Raw genomic sequence first — 14962 nt, 5'->3', positions numbered from 1 at the left:
TCTCCCTCTCCCTCTTCCCTCTCCCTCTCCCTCTCCTCTCCTTCTACCCCTACCCTCTACCCACTCCCTCTACCCCAGTGGTCTTCAACCGGGGGGTCCGCCAATTTCTGTCATAATAATTGACAACTTTCACCAAAATAATCAGTGAGAATTAAAAAATATAACAAAAATGATATTGAGTAAGGTACAAGCATTAATAGGCAATAATAAGCTACTTTTGACAAAAACGCTGCAGTTCGGTCTTCACTGCGAAATTAACGTTAATTAATAACTAGCATAACGTTACTAATTTAGTTACTAGTTTGATAATAACAAACCCGCCTCTTTGCTTCTCTATGCGCCGCTATAGGAGAGGAACACAACGCGCTCCTTTACCATTCCGAGGTCAGATGGCTTTCCCGTGGATCAGTATTGGCGCGCGTCTTTGAATTACGCACAGCTATCCTCGAGATTCTGGTTGGCCAAAACCGCGCGGAGCTGGCTGCGCATTTCAATGCGCCCTCGCCTGATGTGAAATGCGCAATTGTTGATCACTTGGAGGCACTCGAAAGTCAATTTGAGAAGTACTTTTCTGAGACTGAGTCTTGGAGAAAGCACAAGACATGGATACGGTTATCATTCAAAGACAATGCATCCGACGGCTCAAACCTGACAGCCGCTGAGGAAGATCAGCTGATCGACCTAACCACAGACAGTACACACAAGAATGTGTACGAGTCACAGCCTCTCACCCAGTTCTGGATCCATTGCCAGAAATACTTCCCCCAACTGACAGCAAAGGCCATGGTGAGCCTCTTGCCTTTTGCAACAACTTATCTTTGTGAAAGAGGATTCTCCTCCCTCACCTACCTGAAGAGCAAATACAGTTCCAGACTGCAGCCCGAGGATGACATGATGCTCTGCCTGACAACCTCCACCCAGGAGGTAGGCATACCTTGCTTCCTGAAGCTAAAAGTTTCATTGTTGAAAAATAATAATAATAGAAAATATAAGCCTCATCAAGAACAACAACAACAAAAACAACAATAATAATAATAATAATAATAATAATAATAATAATAATAATAATAACCAATCATAATTATGCATGAACGTTTTATCAATCATAAACACATATAGGCTAATAACCCAGTATATAAATAGGTTAATATGGTGAAATAAAAGGTGAATGAAGTAAATATAGAAGTTATTATAGGCATATATATATATATATATATATATATATATATATATATATATATATATATATATATATATATATATATATATATATATATATATTACATGTGGGGGTCCCTGTTCTGTTTGTCTCTCATCCAAGGGGTCCTTGGGTTGAAAAAGGTTGAAGACCCCTGCTCTACCCTCTCCCTCTCCCTCTCCACTACCCTCTCCCTCTCCCTTTCCCCTCTCCCTCTTCCCTCTCCCCTCTCCCCTCTCCCTTCTCCCTCTCCCTCTCCCTCTCCCCTCTCCTTCTACCCTCTACCATCTACCATCTCCCTCTCCCCTCTCCCTCTCCACTCTACCTCTACCCTCTACCTCTCCCTCTTCCCTCTCCCCTCTCCCTCTCCCTCTCCCCCTCCCCTCTCCTTCTAACCTCTCCCTCTCCCCTCTCCCTCTCCCCTCTAACCTCTCCCTCTCCACTCTCCCCTCTCCCTCTAACCTCTCCCTCTCCCCTCTACCTCTCCCTCTCCCTCTCCCCTCTAACCTCTCCCTCTACCCTCTCCCTCTCCACTCTCCCCTCTCCCTCTAACCTCTCCCTCTCCCCTCTCCCTCTCCCTCTCCCCTCTAACCTCTCCCTCTACCCTCTCCCTCTCCACTCTCCCCTCTCCCTCTAACCTCTCCCTCTCCCCTCTCCCTCTCCCTCTCCACTCTCCCTCTACCTCTACCCTCTAACCTCTCCCTCTACCCTCTCCTTCTACCGTCTCCCTCTACCTTTCCCCTCTACCGTCTCCCTCTAACCTCTACCCTCTAACCTCTACCCTCTCCCTCTACCCTCTCCCTCTCTCTCTCCCTCCCTCTCCCCTCTCCCTCTACCCTCTCCCCTCTCCCTCTCCCCTCTACCTCTCCCCTCTCCCTCTCCCCTCTCCCTCTCCCCTCTCCCTCTCCCTCTCCACTCTACCTCTACCCTCTCCCTCGAACCTCTCCCTCTCCCTCTCCCCTCTAACCTCTCCCTCTCCCCTCTCCCTCTCCCCTCTCCCTCTAACCTCTCCCTCTCCCTCTCCCCTCTCCCTCTAACCTCTCCCCTCTACCCTCTCCCTCTAACCTCTCCCCTCTCCCTCTAACCTCTCCCTCTCCCCTCTCCCTCTAACCTCTCCACTCTCCATCTCCCCTCTCCCTCTACCCTCTCCCTCTCCACTCTACCTCTTCCCTCTCCCTCTCCCTCTCCCCTCTACCTCTCCCTCTCCACTCTACCTCTACCCTCTCCCTTTCCCCTCTCCCTCTCCCTCTCCTTCTACCCTCTACCCTCTCCCTCTACCCTCTCCCTCTCCACTCTACCTCTACCCTCTACCCTCTCCCTCTCCCTCTACCCTCTCCCTCTAACCTCTACCCTCTCCCTCTCCCCTCTCCCTCACTCTCTACCCTCTCCCTCTACCCTCTCCCTCTCCCTCTATCCTCTCCCTCTATCCTCTCCCTCTACCCTCTCCCTCTATCCTCTCCCTCTAACATCTCCCTCTCCACTCTACCTCTATCCTCTCCCTCTAACCTCTCCCTCTATCCTCTCCCTCTACCCTCTCCCTCTACCCTCTCCCTCTACCCTCTCCCTCTCCCTCTATCCTCTCCCTCTACCCTCTCCCTCTACCCTCTCCCTCTAACCTCTACCCTCTCCCTCTCCCCTCTCCCTCACTCTCTACCCTCTCCCTCTACCCTCTCCCTCTCCCTCTATCCTCTCCCTCTATCCTCTCCCTCTACCCTCTCCCTCTATCCTCTCCCTCTAACATCTCCCTCTCCACTCTACCTCTATCCTCTCCCTCTAACCTCTCCCTCTATCCTCTCCCTCTACCCTCTCCCTCTACCCTCTCCCTCTAACCTCTACCCTCTCCCTCTCCCCTCTCCCTCACTCTCTACCCTCTACCTCTACCCTCTCCCTCTCCCTCTATCCTCTCCCTCTATCCTCTCCCTCTACCCTCTCCCTCTATCCTCTCCCTCTATCCTCTCCCTCTACCCTCTCCCTCTATCCTCTCCCTCTAACATCTCCCTCTCCCTCTCCCCTCTACCCTCCCTCTAACCTCTCCCTCTCCCCTCTCCCTTCTACCCTCTACCCTCTATCTTTCCCTCTACCCTCTAACCTCTACCCTCTCCCTCTACCCTCTACCTCTCCCTCTACCCTCTAACCTCTACCCTCTACCCTCTCCCTCTCCCCTCTCCCTATACCCTCTCCCTCTACCCTCTACCTCTACCCTCTACCTCTACCCTCTCGGCTCTCCCACTCTACCCTCTACCTCTACCCACCAACACATGAGAAACTTTCCACACACAGACACAGACACGGCCAGAGCGTTCCACGGTTACTTTCGTCTGAGCCATGTTTTGAGCACCGCATGCCTCTTGAGTGGAGGGGTGGTGGAGGGAGGGGGGAGGGAGGGGGGAGGGCCCTAATGAAGAAGATGGATCCGTGTGCAGATTATTTTGGACTGTTTTACCGTAACAGCTTGATGTGCAAACCCACTCATGTCCTCCGTAATTAAATTAGGGATGCTCCCACATCCCTCCGTCCAAGGGGAATAGAAGTGCGGGGCGCTTTTCCTCTCTCTTTAGAGCCCAGGACGGCGCCAGCGCGTCTGGGGAGCCAGGGGAGGGGAGGGTGCGTCAGCGAGAGGCGGTGGTGGTGGGGGTGGCATAAGGTGGCAGAGAGGAGGGACTGCGGGGAGGTTCTACTACCTTCCCCACACAGATGGAGAAGTGGTGGAGCAGGCCTGGTCATCTCCGGATGGAGAGAGAGAGAGAAAGAGAGAGAGAGAAAGGAAAGAGAGGGACAGAGGGACGGAGGGAAGGGACAGTCGGCAAGGGAGAGATGAAAGTGGATTAGCCACCGCGGCGATTTGCATTTGTGGCAGTGACGAAAGCCTCGGTGATGCCCTGAATAGCTGGATGCATGAATAAATAAACAAACAAAAACAAAAATAAACCCTCCATCTGGAATGGATGCTGCTAGGGCCCCATGCGGTGATGAGGAGGGACAGGGGAGAACGAACGAACAGAGCTATGTAGAGGAGACAGGCACCACAGCGGTCCCCCTCTACCGCCTCTGCTACTGCCAACCACCGCCGCTGCCGATTCACCCTGCCTCCAGTCCCGTTTACCCCACTAGTTTACCCAGTAACACAGTCCACGGGGGGTGGGGGGGGTGGTCGTGCTGTGGTCCAGCCCAGGCCAGAGTGACAGATGTGCTGTTGACACACTTACAGGAGGACCACATGGGGTCAACATGTCACTGGGCCAACAGGGGAGCAGGGGACACACAGTACTGTACCGTGCTCTAGACAGTCATGTGAGCAAGCATAAGGGCTCCAGTCATCTGTGGCAGACCGGTGAGGCAGAAACACTCTCAGCGTGACTGCTCTGTTGTATGGAGCTGAACCCTGACCCCCCCGCCACCCCCACCAATATCTAACCCTCAGTATCCCCTTTATCCGGAACTGCCCCTCCCTGCCATTCTCTCTCTGAGTGGCACGCCAAGCTGACTGCGTTCCATTTCACCCAGCGAGATACCATCTCCTCCTCCTCAACCCCACACACACACACACTGTCCTCGCTGCTGCCGGCTGTGTAGGTAAGTGGATGTGACAATGACACGCGGACGGTCTTTGTCGTGAGCATAATTGTGTTTGATTGACTGTTCAGTAACTCTCGAGGTCCTAGATCTTCAGATCTCTAGACACGGAACAATCAGGACCGTACGAGGGACTTGAAGAGATGTAACTGAGCATTCTTCCACAAGGGAGGCGCTACGTTTATGAGGGGGAGGGGTGGGGAGAAGGGGAGGTGGGTGGGGGAGAGGGTGGAGGGAGGGGAGGGGAGGGGAGGGGAGGGGGAATCTCTGATGTATCTTCTCATTTCTGTCTCTGACCTGAGGGAAAGCCAGCCAAATTAAGTTAAACAGGCTCAAAGTGATTAGGGCTTCCAGCATCACTCTAATTAGGGCTCTCTTCACACAAAACCCACAGTATTCTACAATATTAAAAGTTCCTTATTTAAAAAAGAAAGATTATTTGAAACATTCGCAGACACAGGCAAAAGAAAACGAAAGAAAATTCAAAAAGAAGGAAAAAAAAACTCCAAGGAGCAGAACCATTCCCTGGGGTAACAATAATTGGCAATGAAATAATTATCATGGAATAATCAAAGGCTTCTGTAACGCGGACTCCTTGCACATTGTGTCAAAAAATAATTTCGATGGAAATGCATTGAGAATGGTGTAATATGGTAGGATAATAGAGTGGCTTATTGTATCACCTCCACAGATGTAGCACATTTCATAGTAAATCAGATGGATTAAATCCTTGCACGACAATTGTTGATGAGCGGCACTAGCTAACTCCCCCTCCCTCCCTATCAGGGGCCTCGTCCCAGACACAGTCAGACGCGTTCTGAGAGCCATCACCGCCTTAAGGCAGATTCAGATCCTCCAAGATGATAGAGCACAATCTAATATGCTGTTATTTATTAAAATTGATGTAGCACAGCAGATAAGCCTGATGCCCTTGTTGCTGTCTTTCAAGGTAATGATAGAAATTCACGACGCCAGCCAGCACAGATGAACGCGTGCTGCAGGAATCGCGTCTACTCCTGCGCCTGTGATCCCCCCCCGGCTTTGGGATGTAAGGCAGTGTTATTCAGAAAGAGAGCGTCGCTTCCTGACAGCCGGGGTAAATAACACCACCACAGTGACGGGGATGCAGATGTACCGGACCAACACTCCAATTCCTTCCCCACACATCACGGATGTGGAACGCACACAGCACACAAAGCCATCAGCGCCGTGATAATCCAATAAATTACACTTCTAGACGAATAAACAAGCTTCCCCGAGCCCAACAGCATCATCATAATCATAATCATATTCCCGCCTGCTGTGTCCTTGTCCATCAGTGTCAGACATGAAGGTCAATGTTAGCTCTTTAATACGGGCTTCGTTTTTTCCCCCGAGATGAGCCAAAGGAAGCGTCGGAAAGCTCGACGGAAGCCCCTCCCTTGGTGTTCCTCCCCGCACGGCCGTGTCTGTACGGTACTGTACGTTATCCCCCGGGGGTGGGGGGGCACACGGCAGCATCATCCCCCCCCCCGCTCCTCTGTGGTAGCGGAGACATGGTGTGACGGTGAGGGACCCGACCTTTCCTGACATCAGCCTCCTGCCTGTCAGCGTTCTCTATAATCACCTGGTTGGCATGGCCCGGGCGCAGGTACACTGGCCTAACGGTGCTGTCACACACCACCATCAATCCACGCCCCCCCCCCCCCCCCCCATGTCACTCTCTCCCTTGACACGCACAGCCCAGGCCCCCCCCCCCCCCCCCCCCGGCCCCGCACCGGTGCAGGAAAAACATCTCAGCTTCCCTCAGCAAGACATGCTAATGGAGTCTGGCACATGTGCACATTCTGCATTTAACAGTCACATTCTGACCCTCGTAGGGGAATATCTTCAAACGGAGGAAGACATGAATGTATGCAGCATGCTACTGTATAATAAAAACATGGATAATGGTGAAGTGTACGGTATACTTTATAGGTGATCGATGTCACGCCCAGAGGGAATGTTTGAAATTCACTTAGCATCGCAACGTGTATTTTATCGCTAGGCATCGAAAACATATACATTAATACCACAGAAGACACCCACTCTTGTAAACATACGGCGGATTCTCAGGGCTGAAAGCCGACAGAGGGGAATACATAAACAGAAGTGAGGCGCACCATTGTCAGGATTCAAAGTGCACTCTCTCACTACAGAATCACAGGGGCATGGAGGGACTGGATTCTGATAGGCCTGCTGAACCGAGGGAGCAGAGACAGCTATCGGCTGCAAGGATGCATTCGAAACGGACACACTCGCTTATCTTGAACTGTGCCTGCATTTTAAGGTGAACAAATGGAAAAAGGGGAAGCTATACAATCTGCTCCTAGGCAAGCCGGTAACACAACTGTCAAAACACGTCCTTGAACGTGCCTTCCACTTCCCACCTACAGTATTCAGTCACTGGATGAGACCTGATTGAAAATAACTGAAAGGCAGCCATCACACTTTTACTAATGGGCTCAAATCATTTTAAACGGATGGTGAGCTATTCTGTTGAGAAGAGCAGTGGTTATCTTACACTGTACTCCAAATGAAAATAAAAAAAAATAACAGAATGATTCTCCAGCCTTTTGAGCTGAAGTGAAAGAATTGTGCGATTTGTGATACAGGCACTACATTGTACACTGTAGGTAGAGCAAACAGCCCTTCCCTTGCATTAGTAAGGCAAGGTCTCAAAGAGCATGTTTAGCTATAGTGTAAGGCCATCACTGATTTGGTCTTATACTCCCTGGCAGACATTTTCAAAATGGCCACTAATATCGCTTTGGACCACACTGATTTTGAATGGCCATACCTGAATAGATTATTGATGCAGTGAGACCAATGATGCATTATAATGTTTGTAGGAGTGTAAATAACACAACTATATGACACAAGTGTGCCAGGTATGTGTCCTTTAAATAGTTGGCAAATATATAACAAATCTATCCAATTTCATTTTTTAGAACCCTATCTATCCAAATTGAAAGGTTTTATACTTTCATCATTAAGGACACTGTAATAGACTTGTCTCCCTACATTGGACAACAATTCCAAGGGGATTTCCCTGGGCAAATGTATTTTAAAATGTCTCTACACTTGCGTCATAAGATAAGTCATGTTGCATATCATTTTAATCAGTAGCTTTACACAACTACTTGTTTACATGAATTATTTTTAAACTATGGATGAAATAACAGAGAAAAACAACTAACCATTTATAGTCAAAGCCTCTCTCTAAGCTATATAGAATATTCCCTTAGAGCCAACCACAGTATAACACTGCATTCTGCTAGTGGCTCCAAGCTGTTGCCAAAATGGATTGAACTGGATGAGTGGATTCTAATTAGCAGAGTGAAAAATGATCACTTGCAGGTAAAAGTGAATTAGAAAAGAATCATCTGTAGGCCTCACAGGTACAGTATGTGAGTGTTTTACAAAATAGCTGCAGTGTTTTGAGGTATTGGTTTGGAAAAAAGTTAGGCTTTAGTCCCACACTCTGTGATGATGTCTTGAGCCGACAGAACTAATACAAGAAGCACATGCAAATATGAACAGCTGGGTCAATACTGTGGAACCCAATTGATGCACCGCAAGAGAACAGATGAAGCTGTGTGTTAGGGTAGTGCATTACAACCAATACGCTTCTATGCTTGGCCAAGACTTCATCTTGGGTTCTTTAATTCTCCTCTCCTGTAATGATGCACAGTTTACCTCGACCACCAACACATCTTTCCATGGCTTGGTTCAATCCCAAACAAAGTGTTCGGTGAACACATTCTGCTCTACTTACAGTAGTATATACTCTACCTACAGTATGCTCTACCTACAGTATGCTCTACCTACAGTATGCTCTACCTACAGTATACTCTACCTACAGTATGCTCTACCTACAGTCTGCTCTACCTACAGTCTGCTCTACCTACAATATGCTCTACTTACAGTATACTCTACCTACAGTATACTCTACCTACAGTATGCTCTACCTACAGTATGCTCTACCTACAGTATGCTCTACCTACAGTATGCTCTACCTACAGTATACTCTACCTACAGTATGCTCTACCTACAGTATGCTCTACCTACAGTATGCTCTACCTACAGTATACTCTACCTACAGTATGCTCTACCTACAGTATGCTCTACTTACAGTATGCTCTACCTACAATATACTCTACCTACAGTATGCTCTACCTACAGTATACTCTACCTACAGTATGCTCTACCTACAGTATGCTCTACCTACAGTATGCTCTACCTACAGTATGCTCTACCTACAGTATGCTCTACCTACAGTATGCTCTACCTACAGTATGCTCTACTTACAGTATGCTCTACCTACAGTATGCTCTACCTACAGTATTATATACTCTACCTACAGTATGCTCTACCTACAATATGCTCTACCTACAGTATGCTCTACCTACAGTATTATATACTCTACCTACAGTATGTTCTACCTACAGTATGCTCTACCTACAGTATGCTCTACCTACAGTCTGCTCTACCTACAGTATGCTCTACCTACAGTATGCTCTACCTACAGTATACTCTACCTACAGTATCCTCTACTTACAGTATGCTCTACTTACAGTATGCTCTACCTACAATATACTCTACCTACAGTATGCTCTACCTACAGTATGCTCTACCTACAGTATGCTCTACCTACAGTATGCTCTACCTACAGTATACTCTACCTACAGTATGCTCTACCTACAGTATACTCTACCTACAGTATACTCTACCTACAGTATGCTCTATCTACAGTATGCTCTACCTACAGTATGCTCTACCTACAGTATGCTCTACCTACAGTAGTATATACTCTACCTACAGTATGCTCTACCTACAGTATGCTCTACCTACGGCAGTATATACTCTACTTATAGTAGTATATGCTCTACTTATAGTAGTATATACTCTGTTTATTAAACATGTTCAAAGGACGTGTTTGCCTGTTGTTTGTTAGCCCCCAGTGCGTGCCTTGTGCCATGTCACATTGTGCTCAACCCAGCGTGTGCGCTTGCAGGCCCTGTTCTACCCTAAGTGGATTTGACTGGAGACACTGCGGTGGTGTGGGCACGGACACACGCCCAGACATGGCCACTGACCCTGGTGAAGCCAGCCGGCTGTGTGGTCCTGGTGTGTCCCTGTACTCCCTATGTAGAGAAGCCTTGGGAGAAGGTGCAGTCGCTCTGTTAGCCTCTCACACTCCCCCCCCCCCCTCCCCCCTCCCCCCGCCCCGTCTACCAGCTCTGAACGCTCACTGTGACATTGTTTCATATCTGCCGGCATGATAAATACCCTACTGGGATGAAACATCTTTTCCTATTAGAGACAGAAGGATTAGGTGGATCTAGGCTGTTTTTTCAGTGCTCACCATTTACTTTCAGCGGGGTAAAGCCATTTGGTGAATGCTGAACATCTGGTCAGTTCAAGAGAATATGGAAATCCACTTAGAGCAAATTAAAACAAATGGGGAAACTGGGTAATGATTTCATAAGCAATTTCCCATATTAGTATTTCTAATACCTCACAAGGAAAACAGATTGAGCCCCCACTTGTCTCACACATCAATCATACACATCGAGGAAGTACTTGTGAGGCGGAACTTGCAAAAGGGCACATTCTCAAGTTTCAACGGCTGAGGAAATTGAGGGCACTTTTTGTGCCATTTCCTGAAAGCATTTATCCATGCCCCTCCCCCACCCAACACCATCCTCTTAAAGCTAAATGAATTAAATTCTCATTAAATATGTACTTCATTGTTAATCATTTGCATGTGAAGAGGATTAGTTCTCAATTTGCAAAATTACTTAAAATCTATCTCTTCACAAAAATAGCCCCTTGAAATTGCATTAAACACTTTAGGATGATACATCAAATAACCTCCACAAGGCAGAATGAATGAATGAATGAATACATCCATATAAAGATATACCAAAATCTAGATCATGGATCATTTCATTTATGTAATTCCCACAAAATAATGCCCATATGTCTGTACCATCTGCCACTGGAAATGCGTGTGCCTTTATCGTTAACAATACAACATAATAAATGGTAGGATATGATTCAAGCAACTATAGTGACTATTATTTCCAACAACTTTCAGTGGTGAGAATTGTTTGACGCTATCAATGAAATATTGATGTAAGAGATCCTAACTTCTGCAAACTGTTGTTGAAGTACATACAGAATATTTCAACAGTGCTGTCAATGATCTCCGCTGGTGATGAGCGGGGCCAGTCAAGGCTCACCCAAGGCTGTCATTTTATAGAAGAGGAAAGCAGACACTAGCCGAGCAGAAAAGGAATAAAAAAAGGTATAGACACATTGTATTAAACTGATGTGTCTGTGTGTTCCAAACAAAGAGCAGTGCAAGTGTCTACTCGCCGGAGACAAAACAGACAGGTTTCTAACCTCCAGCTGAATCTGACAGACTTCAGTAACACAGAAGAAAAACAAACCTGTCATTGACCTTCCCTTTGCTTCATGAAAAGGACCCAGTTCTAGTACAACTAATAGAACAATCAATGGTACGGACATTGATTCAATCATACTGGCTTACTGGTTGAGAACAGCTACAGATAGCGCGTCAGGAATCGTCCTTCAACCTTGAAACTTTTGAAATTCAAAATCCATCCATCTGGATGATCATACATAGAGTTGGGGGGGGGGGGGGAGACCAATTGCGAGGTGGTGGTGGTGGGGAGGGGGGGTTGGGTAGCGGAGTACCCCTGCTATCTCCTAGGCTCCAGGCTACCTGCCCGTGTCATTGCCATGTTTTATTCATGCCAAAGTTATTATGGCGTCTGAAACAGAGATCAAAATCTGTTCCTGCAGAAATATTTCATATCACACCTACTTCCCCCACGACCCCCCCATCTGGTTAGAGAGAGACAGGCTTCTTCTCCAGGCTCAGACATTCTGGTTTATTAAAAGTGAAGCTTTCAAAGAGGTCACCGCTTGAAAAACTTGCAGCATGCATCAATTATCTCGGAGAGTTGCAGTGTGTTGAAGAGCGACTTGTCACATTTCCGAATGCAGAGCTAGAGAAAGGTCCTCGGCTGGCTGTGACATTTGAAGCTGGTGGATTGGAGCAAAAAATAAAAAATAAAAATCCCAGTCTGTTTGCCAGAAAGGAACAAAAAGACCACACTGACTGGCTCCTCCACACCCCCCCCAGGCCAGAGATTCTTTCTCAATGTCAACCCCCGTAACGAGCCACAGCAACTTCTCCCAATCTCTCTCTCTTCCTAATTTACCACACCTGTGTAACCCAAGTCTAAAACAGATCAATAGTATTTCCACAGCTATCACTTTGTTTATGAGAAAGATAAAAACTCCGTCATTTCGACACTAAACTACAGTAATCGGCACAGCCCTGGAAAGAGAAACCATCCCGAGTCTATATCGAACCAGCAAGTTGGAAAAAGACTACCAGCTACAGATCTTAGTGAAACTTACTCTCAATAGCGTGCGGCGATGAAAAAGAAAAGAAAAAAAGCGCCCATCTTGTTGTATGGCAGTGTTATCTGCCAACCCATTATCTGTCTGCTCTACAAAGGCAGTGAACCTGAGATGTCTATCTTTACATGTGACCTACATCCACAATGGCACTGCAGGCGTCTGCTTGCTAGTCGCCCACCTCTGTTCCCATCACACCCATGATATTGAACAACGCAGAAATTCCAGGAATTCAAACAGGAGCGACTACCTTGTTGCACGTTCCACCGCCACTACTGCAGCGTGTGCCGCTGATCATACTAACGGAAGAAACGACAATACATCTGAATATTGAACGGCGTTTATTCATATTAACGCTCCCAGACTGTTGTTGACAAATGCGTTTTTTGGGTTTTGTTTTGAATTAAAGCCCTGCTCAAACACATGCTAACAGTGGTGTAATCTGCCAGTTGTTTGTGACACGCGCGTGTGAGAGGAGTGTGTGATTCTCTTCACAGTCGAAACGATGCCTCCACTCCCCGCAGGGGTTCATCTGTGTGTGAAATACAATTGCACGCTGCGCCCCCCCCCCCGCCCCCCTACCCCCCCTCCTCACCCCCCTCCCCCTCTTCACCCTCCCCTCTCTCTCTCTCCGACGTGGCAGAAGTGGCATACCTTTGTTCATGTCAATCAGCTGCTTCTTCTTCTGCTGGCGTTCCTGTTTCTCCCGCTCAGCTTTCTCCTTCGCCAGCTTGGCTCTCTTGATCTTCTCCTCCATCTCCCTCTTCTTGTGGTTCTCCTTCACAGCATCCTGGAGAGGGGAAAGACAGAGGCACGCACACACACGCACACACGCACACACGCACACACACACACACACACACACACACACACACACACACACACACACACACACACACACACACACACACACACACAGGCGCACACAATGAGTCTCCAGCTCCTGCCACATGGTTTCACCGCCAAGTGCAGTACAGGGTAAAACCAGAATCAGCAGGTTTCCATTCAGAGCACATTTTCAGAGAGCAAAAGAGAAAAAGTTGGGGAGGAATATATCCGATGCATATTCATTATTGAAAGTGTTTGACAACGGTAAGATCTTTCCCACTTCCCCAGCTGTTTGCCTTCAAAACAGTCATGAAGAATGTAACACTGCATCGGTTTGAAAGACACGCACTAAAGGCATGTGTCTATAATAGATCAATGCCACATCATACATTAGGAAGAAGACACCGCCTCGCACAGACAGAATGCTGGATTCCGCTGCAGTATGTAAGGAGTTCTTTTACGGGAATAGTTGGTAAGTAAGAATTCTGTGTGTGTGTGAGCGGGTTGTAATGCAGTGAACCGAGAGAGTTCTGAGAGAGGGAGAGAGAGAGATATCGCCCTCTGCCCTCTTCCCTGGCTTAAATGTCAGCGAGGTGTCAGAGAAGATGAGAGAGAGGGAGAGAGCGGGGCGGGGCGGGGCTGGGTGAGGAGAAGGAGACACGACCTTTGGAGCCCTGGAAGGTTCTCTCACCCTGGGCCTGTGGTGGAGGCGTTTCAGGGCCTGGGTCTTAGAGTGTGTGTGTGTGTGTGTTTGTGTGTGTGTGTGTGTGTGCGTATGCATGTGTGTGTATGTGTGTGTTAGTGTGTGTGTGCGCTTGTGTGTGTGTGCGTATGTATGTGTGTGCACGTGTGTGTGTGTGTGTGTGTGTGTGTGTGTGTGTGTGTGAGCGTGCGCGCGCATGTGTCTGGGTGTGTGTGTCTGCGTGTGTGTGTCGCGTATGTGTCAGTGCTGGCACGCCCCTGCTCCTATGCGGTCTGACATAATGAATGCCGACAGTCGTCGCCCCCATACGGATCCCCCCCGCGGGTTCCTGCGATGTGTGCGTCGTGTCGGCGGCTAAGACAGAGGGATTACTGGGACGGTGGGGAAGGAGCGCAGGAAAGAGCAGCTCATCATGCCAGTCAATAGTGGAGCCACGCTCCAAGTCCAAGGACAAGAGCCCTCATTGTCAACGTCTCCTTGTGTGAGACAAGGACAGGACAGAGTGACAGAGTGACAGAGAGAGAGAGAGAGAGAGAGAGAGAGAGAGAGAGAGAGAGAGAGAGAGAGAGAGAGAGAGAGAGAGAGAGAGAGAGAGAGAGAGAGAGAGAGAGAGAGAGAGAGAGAGAGAGAGAGAGAGAGAGAGAGACAGGGGGCATATATTATGAAAGGATATCATCATGGCTCAACATGTCAACATGCGTGTTGTATGGAGCAGGGTTCACATGTTACTTTAGTCTGCATGAACATCAAACATGCCACGTTATATACTAGGGCGGCCGGTATATGGATATGGCTACTGTATGTCTGTATGAATGTCCACTTTGTGCACTTTACATAATGATGGTCAATCTAAAGTCAAGCGGTTAGGTGCTAATGCATTGGCTCTCCTCCATGCTTGGTAATGAAGCCCTTAATGCATTCTAACACATTGTTTCAGCGTGCTCAGCTAAGCCGTTGGTATTGATCACATTGACGCGGGTCCTCATTCACGGACAGACAATTCAATTCATTTTGGCAGAGATGTCCTGAAACCTCCTGTCAAAGTCCTACATCATAACTTGGAGGACAATGTATTCATTTAATAAAAAAATAAAAAAAACATACAAAAAAAACATGCTGCCGGCTAAACTTACTCTAAACAAACAAGGATTCCGACTGTAAACACGATTACACCCAAATAATTA

At 47.9% G+C, this 14962-nt stretch overlaps 1 protein-coding gene across 1 annotated transcript in view; it reads right to left on the bottom strand.

Moving 5' to 3' along the window:
- Positions 1-14962, bottom strand: part of diaph2 (diaphanous-related formin 2) — a gene marked incomplete at its 5' end in the record, with an annotated part of 433487 nt that overhangs the window by 46764 nt on the left and 371761 nt on the right. Inside the window, one exon of the mRNA XM_080525622.1 lies at positions 12902-13037. Coding sequence (XP_080381748.1) covers positions 12902-13037 — 136 coding nt within the window. The remainder of the gene's footprint in view (positions 1-12901; positions 13038-14962) is intronic.

The sequence above is a fragment of the Nansenia antarctica genome, assembly GCF_963989245.1.
Source record: "Nansenia antarctica genome assembly, chromosome: 3".
Lineage (NCBI taxonomy): Eukaryota > Metazoa > Chordata > Actinopteri > Argentiniformes > Microstomatidae > Nansenia > Nansenia antarctica.
This window is presented reverse-complemented; position numbering and strand designations above follow the sequence as displayed.